Source organism: Carettochelys insculpta, chromosome 2 (assembly GCF_033958435.1).
Source record: "Carettochelys insculpta isolate YL-2023 chromosome 2, ASM3395843v1, whole genome shotgun sequence".
NCBI lineage: Eukaryota > Metazoa > Chordata > Testudines > Carettochelyidae > Carettochelys > Carettochelys insculpta.
This window is the reverse complement of record NC_134138.1, coordinates 245,112,746-245,134,180: the sequence shown is the minus strand read 5'-3', so window position 1 is coordinate 245,134,180 and position 21,435 is coordinate 245,112,746. Positions and strand designations below refer to the sequence as shown.

Below are 21,435 nucleotides of genomic sequence, written 5' to 3'. Positions count from 1 at the left end.
TTTGGTGTAAGCAAGCCAAAACTACTGCTGTGGGCAGATGGTAGAGAAAACACTACGACAAAACCTGCCACTCAAAGTGTAACAGATGACTGTAGCTACAGAAAACTGTCCCTTTGTTCATTTTGCTAATGAGTGTCCTCATTGCAGCAGGAGATTGAATAGTTAATTATTTGCAGTTCTTGTTGATAACAGATGGTGGAGCTAGAGCTAAAGGTTATACACATGCAGAACACAAACTATAAATTGATCTGTGAATGAAATAAGCCTTCTATGTTTTCCTGAATTGTTGCATGAAAATGATAATGGAGGAAAAGGCTACATTCAAATTACAAAACATTGCTTAAAAATTTTACACTTTGATTCATATGACTAAGTCAGACAGTTCTGGTTTCATGCATGATGGTGCTGATTCTCATGTTATCAGCTGTTGATGCTCAAATTCTTTCAGGGCAAAGGAACTCATGCCTTAGCCTATTGAGTTCTGAAACAGTTGTTTAAAAGGTTTTATGACATTGTAAATTTGTTCTGTAGTGGTTTAGAATGGAAGAGCATTGAAGGAGAATTATAAATAATCACTCAAATAGGGTTATGTGCTGTTTTATTCACAACCCAGCTGCAGCTTGTTGGAAACTTTCGATAGGACTTCCAAGGTTCCAGAAAGAGTACTTATAAAAATTAATCCTTGTCTAGTAACTAAACAGTAAGAATGACTACAAAGCTCTTTTGTTAAAATAAAACCCTTTAAAGTAAGTTACAGTGAAATAGTAGTTATTGAGGATATATAGTTTGAAAATCTGTATTACTAAATTAACAAAAGTAGGTTAACTAATGTTTGACCATTATAGAAATTACTTCCTAGAAAAAAAATAGGGGGGAGCTACAAACTAATTATGCAGTTGAATTTTTAAAGCTGTCTGTGGAGTTTTATTCACCTGAGTCGCAGTAAAATCATTTGAAGTCATGTGGCCAGAACTCTGTGAAACGCTTTCATAACTGATTCCTAAAAGTTTAAGTGAGCAGAATGCACTTGAGAGGTAATTGTGTTTGTTTTTTGAGGAAAACATTTGAAATAGTTGTGCAGGGGTGAATTTTAACCATAAATATATTTGGGTTTTGAGATCAGGTTTGTATATTTTCTTACTAATTCAGAATTTTACTTCCAGAGTTTTAGGTACCAAATTCTTACTTTCCATCATTAGGTAACCTAGAAAAGGAGGCCCTACTTTCACATGATTATTTTTGCCAAGTGGAACAATGTCTTAAATTTCTTTTGGTAAGCAAAGTAATTAATAACGGGATGCTTTGCTTATATTATTTTAAGGCTTTTGAAATTTATTTTGATAGTCTGGTATTACTCTAAAGTTTTGTTCCAGCTTCCGAAAGCTTTTCTGTAATTTTAAAAGAAATATGTGGCAGTGAAATCTGGACAGCCATAAGACAATATATTCAAATGTTTTCAATAGCTTTGAAACAGACAAGAAAAAAAGAGTAGCTGTCCCAATAAGCTTCAGTTGCATAAGAAGTCTTTTCCATAATGGATGTGGCAAGATTTAAACAAAGGACACGCATAATAAAAATGTAAATGAGTTTGCTTTACTAAAACTATAACTTTAAAGTCTTTTGTTGTGTGTTATCCTGGAACCTTCTTACAAGGTAATCACTGTTTGCATAGAGATTTAAACCATAGTCCTCAATAGCATTAAACCCCTGCACGGTCTATGTGTGACAGGCATGCAAAGCCATGTTAATGTTCAGAATATGAATTGCCTCTGGGTGGCTCTGACACCAAGTAGAAAACCAACTGTGTTGGTATCGGAAGGCCTGATGGACTCCATGTGGCTCCCAGCCTGAAAACTTCACCACTTTGACATGTGATGTGCTCCTCATGACACTGGCAGCACTGTCACTGAGAAATGGCACAAAGGCAACAAGCCCCCCTCCTTAGCCATGCACTTTGCAACCCCCTGGTGTTGCCTGTCCACAGTCTCTCCTGCCTGCCTAGTTACGGACGGCACTTCATAAACACAGAGGGAAGTGTGGGTGGATAGGCCCCAGCTGCCTTCCTGGACACAGCCTCCATAATAAATTGACCTGAATGATGAGGGCATACAAACAGTATGATGTTCATTATTCCTGTCAATAAAATGTCCCCATGTGTTATGGCTTTGTATATAATGTACTGCAGTCTTTCTTCCAGCCAGATTCTATTTAGCAGTGTCTTGACTTTTTGTATTCATATTACAACTCTCTAATAGAATTCAGAAAATTATGGGAGAGATGTGTTGTGAAATTATTATATTGTGTCACACATTTAAATCCTTCATACTTTACTTAAAAATACAAGGGTTCTCAATCTTTCAGATTATCTTTGACAACGATGATGATAATGAAAAAAAAATGCTTCAAAAAGAAAATGACGATTTCAGAGAAGAGGTTTCTAGACTACTTGATAGGATTTCACATCTTGAAGAATCTCTAAAATACAGTGAAAAAGAAAATCATAAATTAGGTAATATTTTCATGTGACGTGAGGTCAAGATGACATTTAAATACCTTATGCATTAAATGTTAAGATCAAAATGCAATCCTAGTATAGTCCAAAAATGTGGTAAGTTATTCTTGGACTTCCTATCAGCTAGTTTTGTACTTTTTAACTAGTCTAAATTTTATATTTATTTGTTGTTCATAGGAAGGTTGAGATGTCTTATGCTGACTAAGAGTGTTGCTGGAATTCAGAAAATATAACACTTATTTTGTAGTCTGCAAAATTACTAAAATCTGAGAAAATGATTAGGCCGATATTTGTAAAAGATGAAATACATTGTTAATTTATGGCTTTAAGATGAAGAAGTAAAATGTATAGTGTTTAAAGAATAGGTTTCTGTGCTTGTGCATATGATTAATATACATTTTATGGGAAAAATACAAATTATACTTTTGTGTAGAAGTCTTCAGGAATCAATTTCTTTTTCATGTTATTCTTTTCAATACATTTACGCTCCTTTTTAAAAAATGAGTTTGTTTCATTTTGAAATTGAGTACTTGTGTACTCATACATATAAAATCCATAAATACTAACAGGTTATAAGAACAATTAATAAATGCCCTTTACTTTCAAGTTATCGCTAGTGTATCATCAGTGTTACGCTCTTATGGAAAGCTAGAAATCTACAGCATTAGAACAGAATTTGTGTGGAAAATCTGGCTTCTGACTTTTGTACATCCAAATACATTAGATATAGTAGTACCTTTTATAGTAAAAAGATGAATTTGATATAAAGCATGTTCTTTATTGCTGTTTATCATCTGATTTAATGGCACATCTCATCTTTTCATAGTTTTGTTTGAGCAATAAAGAACCACCTGCTAAAGCACTTTGTATTGGCTGTGACTAACAGCAAAGATGTCCAAAACTAGTATTAATGAAAAGCTGTGGGCACTCAGCCACACTTGGCTCTTGAACTTACTTCTTAATCTCTATCTGACCAGCCGGCTGAACAGCAGGAAGAAGGCTGTGAATGTCAAGGGCAGTTGTGAAGGTCAGATTTCTGCTAGGACTTTGATCCACTGCGCATTCCACTAGGCTTAGACTGACCTGAAGCACACAATATGAATACATTGATGTAGGCATGTAATTTCATGCTCTACCTTTCTCTCTATTTGTTTTCAGATAAGGAGGTCCGAGGTATGCAATTGAAAATGGAAAAAGATGAGAAAACTATTCAAAAGGTACTGTACTGTTTTGACAGTGATTGATGTCTCTTTAAGTAAAAAAGCAGCAGGCTTGAATTATTCACAGAGTATGTTCCAAATAATATTAGACCTGAAAAAGTCTATATAATTTCAGTTGTTTCAGATTTTGTTTTATGTTGGTGTAAGTCAATGATGAGTAATAATGAGCTGGAATTCCTGCCTAAGCAGAATATGGTGATTTAAATTGTCTTTCTCCTCTCATGTCAGCATTATTTTTGCAGTATTTTAACACTATTTAGTTAGACCATTTCTCGCATCTGCAACTCAGCAAACTATATTGGAGTTGAGTGGAATGTTTTCATAAAAAGGAGGACGGGCATATTTTTAGAGGAAAAGTAACAAGCAAGTATCTGAAATTTTTGGGAAAAGTCTCATTTTTGATACTTGTGGTTTGTTGTATCTTCTTTATTTCTGGATAATGTTATTAGTTTGTTTTCAATATTATTTATGAGCTATCCATATAAGGCAGTAGTAACAGAGAGAAAGCTGTGCTAGTCTATACACTATCAAAACAAAAAGCAGTCAAGTAGCACTTTAAAGACTAGCAAAATAGTTTATTAGGTGAGCTTTCGTGGGACAGACCCACTTCTTCAGACCACAGCCAGACCAGAACAGACTCAATATTTAAGGCACAGAGAACCAAAAACAGTAAGCAAGGAGGACCAATCAGAAAAACATAATCAAGGTGAGCAAATCAGAGAGTGGAGGGGTGGGGGGGGAAGGTCAAGAGTTAGATTGAGCCAAGTATGCAGATGAGCCCCTATAGTGACTCAGAAAGTTCCCATCACGATTTAAACCATGGGTTAATGTGCCGAATTTGAATATAAAAGCCAGCTCGGCTGCTTCCTTTTCCAGAAGGGTGTCATAATTCTTCAGTAACACACATACCTTTACGTCATTGACAGAATGCCCCAGTACATTAACACATGGTTTAAATCGTGATGGGAACTTTCTGAGTCACTATAGGGGCTCGTCTGCATACTTGGCTCAATCTAATTCTTGACCTTCCCCCCCACCCCTCCACTCTCTGATTTGCTCACCTTGATTATCTTTTTCTGATTTGTCCTCCTTGCTTACTGTTTTTGGTTCTCTGTGCCTTAAATATTGAGTCTGTTCTGGTCTGGCTATGGTCTGAAGAAGTGGGTCTGTCCCACGAAAGCTCACCTAATAAACTACTTTGCTAGTTTTTAAAGTGCTACTTGACTGCTTTTTGTTTTGATATAAGGCAGTAGTGGAACAACATATAGTTAATACAAATTAATACTTGTTGGCATAGGGAAATTCTTTTAAAAACTAGAACATTAAGAGAAGGAGAGACATCACTCTGACTGCCTTGCTACACTTATATATACTTCAATTTTTTTTTCTTACGGTGCATTATTCCCTTTCTAAAAATTAAAGAGAAATGGAAGACTTCTCACTGAAAAAAGTGGGCTCTTTCCATAAAATGTTTTTCAGTATAATATATATGCCTTTTTGAAGAACTTCAGTTTAGCAAGGTGTTACCCTTTTCAGAAAGATATTTTAATCTTTCTGGTAGAATCTCTGGGAAGCAAAAATCCTTTCTACGATAATTAATTAATATGAAGATTTTTGTTTTCATTGCCCAGGGAGAGAAAGAATCCTGCTTTGTTACAGCATGGAAATCAAAGTCAGGAGATCTGGTTTCTATTCCCACTTCTTCCATATACTTTCTGTGCAAAATTAAAGATGTCACATCTCATACTTAGCTTTTTCCACTTTTAAATGGGGATAATACCAACCTAACTCAGAGGGGTGTTGAAAGGCTAAATTTGTTAATATTTCTAGAGCTTTGAGATCCTACAGATGAATCTTAAAATTAAAAATGGAAGTTACAGATGAATCCTGTGATTGGGTATGGAAAACTCCTATTGGTCCATTCAGTACATCAGCCTGCCAAAGGAGGATTGTTCTCTACAGTACATTTTCAAATGTATTATGTCTATTGGGGAGCTGCCCAAAGGCCTGGGGTCCCATTATGCTAGGTTCTATACAAATTTATAGAGAGCGAAAACAATTCCTGCCCCAAAGAGTTTACAACCTACAGTTTGTCTAGTTCAGTTTGCAAAGTCCTAATCCATGGGATTTCTGACACTTACTTGGAGACTGTTCAACAGCCTAAAGCATCTCACTGTCAGGAAGCTTCTTCCACTGGATACTGCACTGAAAAAATTTTTTGCTTAACATCCAGAATTTTTGCACTTGGAAAACTTCAAAACTGGATTCATTTTTTTAAAATTCATACAAGCATGAACTTAATCCTCAGTGCTCATAGGTGTCTGACATGCCCTGTTAAAAAGCTGAATTTAACCAGGATGATGACTTCAAGGATCAGATTAAAAAAGAATATCTCCTCAGCCTTCCCCAGGAAGCTACCAAGCAGTAGTGGAACCACGCCAAAGCTGCCACTGCAACTTGACTGCATCAGCCGTAGTGGATGCTCTCCAAAGACCCACATAGTTGATGTGTGCTGTGACTGTTGGATTAGTGTAATCCTCATTCCAAATAATTCCCTCCATGCTAGGGACTCCCTATACATATTTGTTATGCTTCGCAGGTGGTATAGATTTCCTAATTGGACTTCCTCCACCAAAGCAATGGAGTGTCATTAATTTGTGTTCAGGACTTCTTTTAATTCTTATCAGGGCCACAGGATTTGTCTCCGAAAGCTGGTTTTCAGAGAGTACTCCGTTGTGACTGGCAGTTCTCTAGAGAGCTGCTCTTGGGTGCTTTCTATAAACATTGAGGCTGTGGCTACACTACGTTCTCCTTTTGGAAGGGGAATGCAAATGTGTCTGATCAGAAATGCAAATGAGGTGCTGATTTACATATTGTGCTCCTCATTTGCATATTGGCGACCACTTGCCATCCTGGAAGTGCTGTTTTTGGAAAAAGCCAAGCAGCATAGACAAGGTTCCTTTGACAGCACACCGTTTTTGAAAGAACGCTTCTTCCTAAAAAATATGAGCAAGAAGGGTGCTCTTAAAAGAGGGGTTTCCTTTTGAATGAACCCTGTCTACATTGCTTCTTTTTTTTCCAGAAACAGCACTTCTGGAACAGCAAGTGGCTGCCATTATGCAAATAAGGTAAATGGTATGTAAATCAGTACCTCATTTGCATTTGTGATTGGCCACATTTTCATTACCCTTCAAAAGGAGAATGTAGTGTAGCCACAGCCTGAGTGTGTGTTCAACCTAAAATTAAAGTGTGAATGTTTGGGAAGAAGAAAGAGAGGCAGGACAGTCAAGACCTGGCGCACCACATTTATGGAAGACTTATTAAACATTGGTATATCATGGGAGGAGGCGGAATTATTTGCAGCCAACCAAAACCGCTGGCGAGCACTTGTTGACCAATGTGCCCAGATGCACAGGCGGACCTAAGTCTAAGTAAGTAAGTTTGGTGTGTGAGTTGCACATTTTGCATATGGCATTTCTAGTACACTGTCATGCTTGTTTGTAGGTATCGAACTATGTGCCAAGATGCCTGCCTATCATATGTTATATATATGCTGTATTTTCCTTGTTAAACTGTATTTAGAAATGGTTTTTGGAAGATTTCTACCTGCCTGTAATCTTAAACACAACATTATTTCTTATGCTGTCATTTTTAGTTAATTGAAATTCAAGAAATAACAAAGATGGAACTTGAAAAGGAGAGGTCATTAACTCAAAGTATGGTAAGATTGTTCTGTTAAAATTATTTTTGAGAAATTATATGTTTCAAACTTAATAAAATGGTTGTCATTTATAAGTAATGGTTGATAATTTTTTTTAGTGAAACTAAAAAAGATTTTTGGGTGATATTCCTGGAGAATCAGTTCAGCAGAAATCTAAATTTTACACTATTATATATAATGGAAGAAACATACATCTAAAATACTTTTAAAAATATTTTTAACAAAGGACATACATATTATTTGCACAGAAGAACTTGGAGAACGTTTATCTTTAAGTGGTAAGATTTGCTACTAGTGATTAGAAAATGTCATAGACAATGATCGAGAGAGCCCTTTCTTAATATTGCTTGTTTTTTGTATTAGTCTCTTAAGAATGCTGCCTTTTATTTTCTTTTTATGTGTTTCAAGAGCTTTCCAGATGGCTGATTGTTTATTTTATCATTTGACCTTTTTTCTAAGTTGGTCTCACAGTGGTTTTCACACTGGTCACCACTAGCATGTCTTTGTTACAGTATACTGACTGGGTTTATTATAATAAAAAATAAAACACAGCTTGACTTGTAATTGAAATGTGCTGGAAAAGAGTATGATACTGTTTCGAAGAGAAAAGGTTGTGAATAGGAAATCAGTACCACTTCAGTTACTTAAAAGTTTGCTTTTTTGCAGCTTGTCAAATGTTGTGCCAAGTCATAGCAGCTTTACTTACGTTGTTTTGTTAATCTTACCACGGTGTGTGTTGGGGTATTTTGACATAGGGCCAAATCCTGCAGGCCTTACTCAGATTTTGACTTCAGTGAGACTTTTGCTTGAGTAAATATGGCATAATTGTGTCTTTAGAAATAGATGAAAAACAGCATTTGAAGATTATAAAGGAAGCCTTCTTTTAGACCAGTTTGTAAATAATGAAAACAAAAATAAGTTGATTTATAAATCTTTTTTAATAAACACATTAGTCTTGAGAGCACGTTTCTTTTAACCTGAAACATATTATTCACATTAGCTGTGTCTACATGTAAGTGCCCTTTCGAAAGGGCGAAAATAGAAGTTTGGCTTTCGAAAAAGCGTCCGTCGAAAGAGAGCACCCGCCGCCATTTTTCAGATCGGCGTTCCGATCTGCTCTTTCGAAGTGCCGTCGAGGTTTTTTGAAAGAGAGCGTCCACACCGCTCCAAGCCCTCTTTTGAAAGAAGGGAGGCAGGAAACGCCGCGGACGGAGTCCCATGACCAACAAGCCCCTCCGGGGCCGCAGCCAGCTGCCCACTTTAAAGAGCTCCTCCCTCTGCCCTCCCCTCTGCATGAGCTGAGTGCTGCCCAGCCTGTCCCAGCCTGGCAGAGCCCACTTGTGCCCACCATGGAGGCCCAGCGACAGCTCCTGCAGGAGGATGCCCTTATCATGGACACCCTGCTGGCAGTGCTGTGCACCCTCGCTGCAGCTGCACCTGAGCTCATCGGGTGGCTGCGCGGTCCCCCCAGGGCCACCGCCGGGCACCCCCCTGGGTGCTCTGACACCTCTGGACCCACCCTAGCAGCACCAACTGGTGGGAGCACGTGGTGCTAGGGGAGAGGGGCGAGGAAAGGTGGCTGTGGAACTTCTGCATGTCAAGCAGACCTTTGAGGAGATCTGCCACTGGCTCGCCCCCGCACTCCGGCACCAGGACACCTGCATGTGGCCAGCCCTCACCCTGGAGAAATGGGTTGTGATTGCCATCTGGAAGCTGGCCACCTCGGGCTCCTATTGCTCCGTGGGACAGCAGTTCAGGGTGGGCAAGGCCACTGTCGGGACTGTACTTATGGAGGTAAGGTGCGGCTGGGGCAAGGGGAACCCTCCCCTGCAAGGGGCCGGATGGGGCAGGGGCTGGACGGGAGTGGACAAGGGCTGCACGGGCCAGGGGCCGGACGAGAGAGGGGCAGAATGGGCCCAAGGCGGGGAGCAATGGCCGCCACACCTGCACTAGAGCACGTGTCCCCCTTCCCCCTCTGCAGGTCGTCAGGGCCATCAACGCGATGCTGCTCCATAGGGTTGTCCGCCTGGGGGATGTGGACAACACCGTCGCCGGCTTCCAGGACCTGGGCTTCCCAAACTGCATCGGTGCTTTTGAAGGCACACACATCTCCATCCGTGCCCCGCCACATTGCGCCGGCCAGTACGTGAATAGGAAGGGCTACCATTCGGTGGTACTCCAGGCCCTGGTGGACGCGAGGGGCCTGTTCACCAACCTTTACATGGGCTGGGCCGGCCACACCCACGATGCCTGGGTCTTCTGGAACTCCAGCCTCTGCCACCACATGGGGGCCAGCATCTTTGTCCCCCAGAGGGAGATCCCCGTGGCAGAGGACATCACCATGCCACTCTGCATGGTGGCAGATGCAGCGTACCCCCTGCAGCTGTGGCTCATCAGGCCCTACACAGGACACCTCCATCCCACCTGGGAGGTGTTCAATGAGTGCCTCAACTACGTCCGCAGGGTGGTGGAGCAGGCTTTCAGGCATCTAAAGGGGCGGTGGAGGTGTCTCCTCACATGGCTGGAGGTCGGGGTCCCCAACATGCCCCAGGTGGTGGGCTTCTGTTACATCCTCCACAACATTGTGGAGGGAAAGGGGGACGCCTGTGTCCCCGGGGGGGCCCTCCGGCTGGCGCTGTCTGTGAGCAGCCGGGTGCCGTCCCCATCCTCCAGGCCCACTGGGACGGCCACCGCATTCGGGAGGCCCTCAGGCAGGCCTTTGCCGATGGCCATCTCTGACCTGCACGCATGCCCACATCCCATGCACATCCGTCACCCACCATCCCTGCCACCCGCACCCCCACTAGCACTGCACCCGCACATCCACCAGCCACCAGCCACCGAGGAGCACAGCAAGGAGTGGTGAATAATAAAGAAACGTTTATATAACTTGGGTGTTCGTAAATAATATATACAGGAGGAAACCTAATCTGGAGGAGGGAGGGGGACCCTAACTTGGAGCGGGGCGAGGTACTCATTCCAGGGCAGGGGTGGTGGGCCATGAACCCCGTCGGCCCCTGGAGCCCCTGCCCCCCCCAGGTGTGGGGTCCCCGGCGGGGGGGAGGGTACTGGTAGCACCGGCAAATATTGCCGGTGGGTGGGCCTGGTGGGGGCACAGGGAGCAGGCTCGGTGGGGACAGAGGAGGCAGGCTCAGTGGAGGCACAGGAGGCAGGGCCATCAGGGGGAGACACCAGGGGGAGCCAGGAGGCAGGCCACAGTGGCCGTGTGCTCTCACACAGCGTGGCCAATGCCCTCAAGGGTGTCCAGCAGTCTATCCCAGGCTGCTCTCCGCCACTCCATGTCGGCCCGGGCGAGCTGGAGGTGTTCCTCGGCCACCTTGGCCTGGCGCTGAGTGGCTGGGTCTTCCTCGGCCCTCCGGGGGGCCCTCCGGCCATGGCCCCAATGACGCGCTGCCTGGGGTGGAGTCCGGACACCTCCGATGGCTGCAGTTGGGCTCTCTGGGACGAGGGATGGTGCGGGGCTCTCCTGGCCCATGGATGGTGCGGTTGTGTGGAGAGGAGGAGAGCACGTCAGTAGTGTGCCCCGGATGGAGGGGACCCGGCTGTGGCCTACCGCCTGAGCCCACCCCATGGGGCCCCTGCTCCCTTCCAAGGGACACTGACCCCTCCAGGGAGCACCAACCTTGGGACTGGGCCTCCCAGCCTGGGTGTGATTCCAGGGGTCTCTCCCTCAGGTGGCCCTTCCCAGCCTGCAGTGCACGGGCCCCAAGCGCCGGCCAGCACTGACCAGCCACCACCCTGTGCAGCTTACGGCGCTGTCCACTGGGGGCGGGTGCTGGGCGTCACTGGTGTGGCACCACGGGGTGCCGCATCCCATGTAGGGGCTGGCCTGTGTGCGGCTTGGGACCACCGGTTCCATGTGCGGGCACCTAGCCGTTGCATCACCCCCACCCTGTGGAGTAGGTGTGCCCCTCCCTGGACGTACCTGAGGGTCCCTCGGCGACATCCGGAAATGTCCGGCCCTCGGTCGCCCGGCTGGAGGAGCGGGAGGGGATCACGATGGTCAGCTCCCCCTCCTCGCTCGACCAGTCCATGGTCCCCTCGCCCTCCTGGGTCCCCGATCTGAGCTGCTCCTCCTCCTCCTCCGGCTGCAGCTCCTCCCCGAAGGTGTCCAGGAAAGCCATGGGGGGTGAACTCTCCTGGGACCCCAGAATGCTCCGTAGCTCCCTGTAGAAGGGGCATGTCACTGGTCTGGTCCTGTCCTGGAGTGTCCGGCCTGGTCCCTAGCCCGGGTGTATCTCTGGTGCAGCTCTTTTACTTTGGAGCGTACCTGCTCTGCAGTACGCTCCGGGTGGCCCGTGGTGTGGAGGCCCATTGCCAGGCAGCCAAAGGCTGAGACATTGCACCGCTTCACTCCCACGTGGCACAGGACCTCCTCATCCTGCCAGGGGCCAAGGAGGTCCCGCAGCTCCCACTCCATCCATGAGGGAGCCTTTCTGGGAGCCCTGGGAGCCTTGCGAGAGCTCGGGGGAGGGGGTGGGCCATGGGGCTTGCAGGGGGGCTGGCTGCTGGCCATGAGGGTGCTGGAGCATGAGGCTGGAGCATGTGTGCAGGCTGCTCCTAGTACACTCTCAGCTTCCTGCCACAGGTTTCCTGTGTGCGTGCAGCTTTAAGGCAGCCGAACGCAGGGACCATAGAGCCCTGCTGCTGCAGGCTGGAGTCGTCCTGCACTCCAGCTGATCGGCGCCATGGCAGACCTGTATTTCGAAAGAGCAGACTGTGGAGCGTCTACACGTGTACTCTTTCAATTTATTATTTCAAAAGGGAGCGATCTTCCTGATACGGGATCGGGGTTCAGATTTCGAAGTCTGCGCCCCGTTCTTTCTGTTTTCTTTCAAAAGATGGGTTTACACGTGTGGATGCTCCTCCAGCTCTTTCGAAAAAGGGCCATTTATTTCAAAGTGTTTTGCACATGTACACACAGCTTTTGAGTCAGAGATTGTGAGTGCACATAACCCAACATTTTTAAATTTGGTTGCCTAAAGTTCAGATCTTAAATTCATATTTGGGCTTACCTGTCAAAGGGATTTGTGTTATCATAAGCATCTGCCAGTGCAGATTCCTAGCTGGGTTTGAATATCTCAACCAATAGGCTTGCCCATCATTCACCAAGGACATAATATGAAGGCATTGGAGTTAATAAGTGTAACTATGATCTGATTTGACCTGTTGAACCTCTGAAGAAGATGTGGTAGATGGAAAGAACCCAAAATGACTTTCAAAGTCCACATTGAGATTGCTGGGCTGGCAGCAATGAAAGACATTTTTACTCTTACACTGAACTCATTAGTTGCTGATACCATGGAGAGATGATAAATGTGGAGTCACGTGAAGTTTTACTTACATATTCCTTAGGGTATAACCACACTTTTCGGATTGTCTGTGTGATCTCTCTATTTGTATGTAGTACTGTTTCAAAGGCTGTGCCTCTTGAATTTATTGTTACCTACCCTAAGACAAGGCACATCAAGTGTTTAAGTGAAAATTCAAACATCTTTTCAGTTTTAACATGAAAAACTATAGCCTCATAATTAATTTTAAAACAAATTCAGAAGATCATGGAACATGAATGGAGCAACTGCTCATGCACATTTAAGCTGTGTCTACACGTGCATGCGACTTCGAAGTAGCGGCACTAACATTGAAATAGCGCCCGTCACGGCTACACGCATCGGGCGCTATTTCGAAGTTAACTTCGACGTTAGGCGGCGAGACGTCAAAGTTGCTAACCTCATAAGGGGATCGGAATAGCGCCCTACTTCGACGTTCAACGTCGAAGTAGGGACCGTGTAGACGATCCGCGTCCCGCAACGTCGAAATTGTGGGGTCCTCCATGGCAGCCATCAGCTGGGGGGTTGAGAGACGCTGTCTCTCCAGCCCGTGCGGGGCTCTATGGTCACCGTGTGCAGCAGCCCTTAGCCCAGGGCTTCTGGCTGCTGCTGCTGCAGCGGGGGATTCATGCTGCATGCACAGGGTCTGCAACTCGTTGTCGGCTCTGTGTATCTTGTGCTGTTTAGTGCAAGTGTGTCTGGGAGGGGCCCTTTAAGGGAGCGGCTGGCTGTTGAGTCCGCCCTGTGACCCTGTCTGCAGCTGTGCCTGGCACCCTTATTTCGATGTGTGCTACTGTGGCGTGTAGACGTTCCCTCGCTGCGCCTATTTCGATGTGGTGCTGCGCAACGTCGATGTTGAACATCGACGTTGCCAGCCCTGGAGGATGTGTAGACGTTATTCATCGAAATAGCCTATTTCGATGTCGCCACTTCGAAATAGGCTACTTCGATGTAGGCTTCACGTGTAGACGTAGCCTTAGAGTCATATTATGCCGTTAGGGTGCTGCCCTGAGATGGGGCTGTGTAGAACTGTCTCATCCCAGGCCAAGAGACAGTGTATTTCAGAGATCCCGAGCCTGCATCTGCTGTGAGCTTTTCCTTAAGAGTCTGCAGCATGTGCTTCCTTCAACTGGCCAGCTCTGCTTGCTGATACCAGAGGAGAGAAGGCAAAGTCCCATCTCTTCTTTGCCTTTTCCTCAGCCTTCAGGACTGCATAAAAGCTGCAATTACTGCTGGCCTCTGCACAGAGGTGCAAAAGGGGTGAGGAGAAAAGCTTCTTGAGCCTCAGCCCTCCCATCCCTTTATGCAAAGACCAGACATAATTGTGGCATTACTCTACATAGACAGTGCAGAAGAGGAAAACCTTGAATATATATTCAGGAAAACAAGCTTTTAAGTAAAATCTTTTTTATATATATATCAACAATGCTGGTCCTTAACCAAGAATAGATCTAAAATAGTATTACCCCAAACACAGCCTCTCTGCTCAGCCAGAAGCTCCTCTTTGTGCTTCTTCTTGGAGAAATTGCAAGAACTAACCCTCACCCTGCCTTTTCTCAGACGTATTCATTACCACTCCTGGGGGTTAATCTACAATTTTACTATGACTCCAAATGCACCAATTGCAGAATTCCCCCAGGACTGTCATATGCATGGAGCGAAGGAAATCCATATCTGGGCCTCAAGCCTTGTGGGAAAGGGCTTTTTCAACTAATCTCAGCCTCTTTCTTCACTCACCTTCCATTCCCCATTGAGTTATAGATAGTAAGATAGACAGCCTGCTGGGTCCTCCTCCTCGGAGCACTCAACCCTGCCTGAAGTACACCACATAGCAGTCCCACTTCCCTAGGCAGCCCTAAGAGCTGCCCAGAGCACACAGTGCTCCAGCAGCAATTTAAGGGAGCTGGGAGCTTCAAGTCCTTTTGCATCACTAGGCCTGGGGGGCAACTGCTCCTTTTGTGCCTTCTCTTTGCACACCATCAGCACACCTGGTTACCAAACATCTGGTACTAAACTTATGGAATATATCTCTCCTGTTGGCTAGGTTCACAGCTGTGAACTGAGTTCTTTCAGTAACCACAGTAAAGATACAGAGAACAGCTATTTGGTTTTCTCTGAGATGTGGTGGTGAAGGTATTCTGACAAGTCTTGAGTACCAGTGGCATACTCTAATATTAAACATACTTAGCTTTTTAGACATTTTTTCATAGCATATTATCAAACGACACAAATTTAAACGTCCAGGAGACTGTCCACCACCCCTTTCAGGGGTACACTTCAGTTGAAGCAAGGACTGCAGAAGGTATAATCAAGGAGGCAACACCCATACCTAGGGCAGAGGTATATAAATAAGAAAGGAACAGGAAACTCAAGCTAAGCAGGAGCAAACAGATAAGAAGCCATGCAGGCTTCCGTGGCTGGGGTTTCTTTCTGACAGGAGTCTAGTGTTGGTTTTGTAAGCTTTCTGTGTTGTGGAACTCTGACCTATAGCTCCCTCTTGGAGGAATGAATTATATAGCAGAACACTGGACATAAGCTCTTTAACATTTTTATACTTTCAAATAATTTCTTTTATAAGATCTAGTAAAATTATTACAAAACAATTGCATGAAGGTATGACATAGATAAACATAGCCGTTTCTGAATTTTGCATTTTTTGGCATTTTTGTTATAACTAGTGACAAAAAGTTGAGACGTATGTATCATAGGTATAAACTAACTTTCCTACTGTTGTAAATACTGACAAATTTAATAGCAAAAAGAAACTAGTATTCAAATTCAATCAGTTGCAAAGTTTTGGAATTGTAAACTGTTAAATGAAATGTCCTTCTTTACTTTTCTCCAAAGTGATGATTATACAAGCATTCGCTATCCCATTATTTATAGAGATGCACTTGTTTTCTCTTATTTTAGTAACACAATAAGGCTACGTCTACACTAGAAGCATCTGTCTGTAGAAGCTACTGTCCGAAGAGATGTTCCAACAAAACTTCTGTTGACAGATCATGTCTATATATAAAAGCGGATCAATCTTTTGATCCCCTCTATCGACAAAAGGGCCCCCCAGAGAATCTACATAGCTTTTTGTTGACAGTCGTCTACAAAATTCTAAAATGTAGACATAGCCTTTATGTATAAGAAACACTATGCAACAATACTGAAACTTGACCTTTGTTACTGTTCAGCATAAGCTGTTGATGTTTGGAAATCTTTTGACCAGTCAGCATTTACTTCAAGCAGATCTTTCCAAGAAAAATTGTGGACAATAATTAAGTCTGCTATGTATCAGAAGGGTAGCCGCAAAAACAATGAAAAGTCCTGTGGCTCCTCATAAACTAACAGAATTTTTGGAGCATAAGCTTTCATGGGCAAAGACCCACTTCATCGGATGCATTGAAATGGAGATTCCAGAGGCATATCTAATTATACAAGCTCATGAAAAGAAGGGAGTTCCAATGAAGAGGAAGGCCAGAGTTGACGAGGTCATTTCAGTCAGGGAGGATGTGGCCTTCTTCCAGCTGATGTGGAGGTGTGAACACCAAGAGAGGAGAAACTGCTTTTGTAGTTGGCCTGCCATTCATAGTCCTTGTTCAATCCTTGATTGATGGTGTCAAATTTGTAAATGACTTGTAACTCTGCAATTTCTCTTTGGAGACTGTTTTGGAAGTTTTATTGTTATGGAATGGCTACTTTTAAATCTGCTACTGAGTGTCCAAGTGTCCTGTGGCACCTTATAGACTAACAGAAAAGTTTAGAGCATGAGCTTTCGTGAGTTAACTCACTTCTTCAGATGCTGGTCCTGGAAATCTGCAAGGCCAGGTATAAATAGGCCAGAGCAAGGCTGGGGATAACGAGGTTAGCTCAGTCAGGCAGGCTGAGTTGTATTGCAATCAGTAGATCTGGAGGTGTGAACTCCAAGAGAGGGGAAGCTGCTTTTGTATTTAGCCAGCCATTCACAGTCTTTGTTTAATCCTGAGCTGAGGGTATTGAATTTGCAGATGAATTGTAGCTCAGCAATTTCTCTTTGGAGTCTGGTCTTGAAATTTCTTTGCTGTAGGATAGCTACTTTTAAATCTGCTACTGTGTGTCCTGGGAGATTGAAGTGCTCTCCTATGGGTTTTTGTATATTGCCATTTCTGATGTCTGATTTGTGCGCATTTATTCTTTTACGTAGAGACTGTCCAGTTTGTCCGATGTATATGGCAGAGGGGCATTGCTGGCACATGATGGCATGAATTACATTGGTAGATGTGCAGCTGAATGAGCCCACGATGGTGTGGCTGATTTGGTTAGGTCCTGTAATGATGTTGCTGGTGTGTATATGTGGGATCTACAACCCATCCTGGACAATGATCCCACATTGCTCACAGACCTATCATTGCTCACAGACAACCTGCCAACCTAAAACAAATCCTAACCAGCAACTATACACCGCACCACAGTCACTCTATCTCAGGGACCCATCCATGCAACAACCTCGTTGCCAGCTCTGCCCACATATACACACCAGCAACATCATTACAGGACCTAACCGGAGACCTTTCACCCACAGTTCCAGACCCTGACCTACCCACCAGGCGCCTGGCCCTGGTGCATGGCGCAAGAGTTGAGGGATGTGTGCTGACAGTAGCTGCCACTGGGAAGGAGGACCGCTGAGGAGCTCACCGAGCAAATCATCCTCAAGCAGTTCCTCCATATCCTGCTGCTGAGAGGACGGGCCTGGGTCCTGTGCCACCAACCCACTACTGTGCAGGCAGCCATCGCGCTCCTGGAAGACTTCTGTGCCACCGAGAAGCCAGGAACACCTGCCACCCAGGCCCAACCACCTGGGGCCAACTGCCTCAGGTCCAAGAAACACTGAGGCTCCCGCCCCAAACCTTGAAGTCATCCATGAGAGCTGGCCAGCTCTAACTGGGATCTGCACCTGAGACAAGGGCCAGTGAGTCCAGGAGTAGGGCCCAAGGGGGCTGCCTGCAAATGGGATGCCAGGGCTGGATGGCCTGCTCAGGACTTGGCCCTTGCTTTACCTGTGGGCAACAGGGGCACATCCAGCAGGACTGCACTGAAAGGCACTGCTGCTTTGGTCGAGTGTGGGCAGCAGAGAGCAGGGCCTGACCCCCCGCAGATCCCCACAATCACCATCTCTGTGGTTGTAGGGAAGGAGGCAACATTGGCCCTAGTGTACTCAGGATGTGGCCATACGTTGGTCTGCCAATGAGTGGGGCTAAAGGTCGACCCTGCCTTGGGCATGATCCCACGGCAGTGTATCCATGGGGATGTGCGGCCACACCCGCATGTTCAGGTGCCACTGACTGTCGCTGGCATGGCACACATGATGGTGGTCAGCCTGGCCCCCCCAGTTGGCCTATCCAGTCATACTGGGTTGGGACTGGCTGGGGTTCACCAGGGTCCTTTGCCCGCCCTCTAGCCCCAAGCCGGTGGCCACCCTGGCCCTGGAGGGGGATACTCCTGAGGACCAACCCAGAGAGGAGCTGGCACTAAGCCCTGGGTCACTTGATGAGGAGCCAGCCAAGGCCCCAGAGGTGATCAGCACCAAAACCGGAAGGACATCCGATTTCTGCTGGGACCAGCGGGAGGACCCCCAGCTAAGCTGGGCATATGTTCAGGTAGCCACCATCAATGGAACAGTGACCAATCCCAGTCTGGTGACACAGTGGCCTCAGTTTAAGCTGCAGCAGGAACGACTGTACTGAGTGGAATGGGACCCCCGCACCTGGGAATTATGGACACAACTGCTCATGCCTAGGTGTCACTGTTGGGCTGTGATGAAGCTGGCCCTTGACATCCCCTCTGTCAGCCACCTGGGCCAGGAAAAGACACTAGCCCAAATCCTAACCCAGTTTTTCTGGCCGGGGATTCACCAGGAAGTGAAAAATTATTGCAACTCCTGTCCAGCTTGCCAGCTTGTTGACCCACCACAGGTCCCCAAGGCCCCCTCGGTTCTGAAGCCAGTGGTGGAAACCCCATTTGAGCAATTCACCATGGACCTGGTGAGCCCACTCCCAAAGAATGTTGCCAGGTTCCGGATTGTGCTGGTCCTCGTGTACTATGTGACACGCTTCCCCAAGGCTATTCCACTGTGCAGCATCATGGCCCTCACCATCATGGGAGTACCGATGAAGGTCTTTGCCCAGGTGGGCTTACACGAGGAGATTTTAATAGGCCAGGGTCCCAATTTTACCTCCTGGCTGTTGAAGCAAGTCTGTGCCCTCCTAGGCATCAAGCAGCTGCATACCTCTGTTTATCACCCGCAGACGGACAACCTAGTGGAACGCTTTAACTGCACCCTGAAGGAGATGATACACAAGTTTCCACCCCAGGGCCTGCGCTGGTGGGACCAGTTGCTACCCCCTCTGTTCCTGGCCATCTGGGAGGTCCTCCAGTCCTCCTCAAAGTTTTCCCCCTTCAAGCTGTTATATGGGCACCAGCCCAAGGAGTGCTCGATCTCACGCAGGAGACCTGGGAGACAAACCTTATCCCCCTCTAAGGGACTCCTGGATTATGTCTTCCAGCTCCAGAAGCACCTGGAGCAAGTGGGGGCCCTTGCCCAAGAAAACCTGAAGGCAGCACAGGAAGCCCAAGCCCAAACCTATAATCGGGATGTGCAGGTCTGCAGCTTAGCACCAGGCAACCAGGTCTTGGTCCTCCTGCCCTCCAGTGAATCTAAGCTGCTGGCTTGGTGGCAGGGACTGCATGAGATCATCCGGGCTGTTGGGCCAGTTACCTATGAAGTCCACCAACCCAAGTGTCCGAAGAAGACCCCCCACTACCACATCAACCTTTTGAAGCCGTGACATGATTGAGAGGGCTTCCTGATAAATCCCTGCCCCCCTGAGCCTGAACTGGGGCCGCAGGTACCTCGAGCCAACACTCACCAAAGAACAGTGCAAGCAGGCCCAGTGCCTCCTTCAGGCCTTTCAGGGAAATTTCACCATCCTCCCCAGGCACACCTCACTGGTGTGCCATGTCATTCTCACTGAGCCAGGGAAGGTCATCTGGGAGGCAGCCCGCCTGCTGCCCTTCCGAATGCAGGAGGTCGTAGAAGAAGGGGTGCAGGTGATGTTGTCTCTGGGGTCATTGAGCCATCACAAAGTGAGTGGCATAGCCTGGTGGTGTTGGTGCCCAAGCCCAATGGCACCTGATGATTCTGCATTAACGTCAGGTGAGTCAACGCCATCTCTAAATTTGACATGTACCCAGTGTCCCATGTTGATGAGCTTTTGGGCCAGCTGGGAGAGGCCCACTGTTTCAGCGCACTTGATCTCAGTAAAGGGTAATGGCAAATTCATCTAGCACCCTCCTACAAAGAGAAGAGCACCTTTGCCACCCCCTCAGGACTATACCAATTTACCCGGATGACGTTCAGCCTCCATGGCACCCCAGTGACCTTCCAGTGACTTATGGACTGCCTCCTGCAGCCACACTGCAACTGTGAGGCACCATATCTTGACAAAGTCATGGTGTACAGCTGCCACTGGGAAGAGCATCTGAGCCAGGTTGCCACAATCCTAAGGTCCCTTATGGCAGCCAGCGTAACAATGAACCTGAAGAAGTGTCACATTGGGTGGCAGGAGACAACGTATCTCAGCTACACCATAGGAGAGGGGCAAGTAAAGCCCCTTGTAAACAAAGTTCAGGCATTGACTGCCTGTCTTCCACTGACCACCACATGACAGGTATGACAATTCCTAGGACAAGCGGGCTATTACTGGCGTTTTATTCTGCAGTTTGCCTCAATTGCTGCCCTGCTAACAGAATTGCTAACCAAAAATCAGCCCCAGAGCATGGTGTGGACCGCCGCCTCGGGGGTGGTGTTCCAGGCCTTAAAAGATTGCCTGACCCAAGAACCAGAGCTGTACAGACCCAACTTTGCCTGTCAGTTCACCCTTCAAACGGATGCCTCCGGGGTGGGCCTTGGTGCTATCCTATCCTAAGAGGTCAAGGGAGTGGACCATCTAGTGGTCTACATTAGCTGAAAGCTCTTCCCGTGCGAGAAGTGCTATGCTGTGATAGAGATGGAGGCTCTCACGGTAAAATGGGCCTGTGATTCCCTTTTGGGGCCTGCTTCACTCTGATGACAGACCAAGCCCTGCTACAGTGGCTGTCCAGAATGAAGGACAGCACCAGGATTATGCACTGGTATTTGGCACTGCAGCTGTATGCCTTTGACGTGCATCATCAAGCAGGTAAAGACCACACTAACACCAACTTCATGGTCCACCTTGGGGAAGTGGAGGAGTCTGCCCCAAAAGCATGAACCAAGGGCCAGGACCCTATTGTGAACTGTGGTTGCAGCCCCACCCTGACCCAGAGCCTTGGTGTGTACACTGCTGGCTGGCAGCCCTGTTAAAGAGGACAAGACTCCAGGGTGATGGCTGTTGTCCCCAAGGTCGGCTGTACCCAGACTGGGGCAAGGTGCAGAAGCCTGCGCTGCCCAGAGCGGGGGCACACCACTGGCCAAAGCTGTTACACACCGGCACATTTTGTTTTGAACCTGATAAAGCTGCATTTCATTCTTTAAAAAAGAATTAGTAACTTACTTAAAGATGTCTATTTTTGTACACTGTTTGAAGCATTTCCAGAAAAGTAATATTTTTATTTAATGTCATT

The 21,435-nt window shown here is 46.3% G+C and overlaps 1 protein-coding gene across 1 annotated transcript in view; it reads left to right on the top strand.

The window, feature by feature from the left end:
- C2H10orf67 (chromosome 2 C10orf67 homolog) overlaps positions 1–21,435 on the top strand; it is an 80,629-nt gene that overhangs the window by 31,540 nt on the left and 27,654 nt on the right. Inside the window, 3 exon segments of the mRNA XM_074985505.1 lie at positions 2,362–2,509; positions 3,671–3,729; positions 7,388–7,453. Of these exon segments, the coding sequence (XP_074841606.1) occupies positions 2,362–2,509; positions 3,671–3,729; positions 7,388–7,453 (273 nt within the window).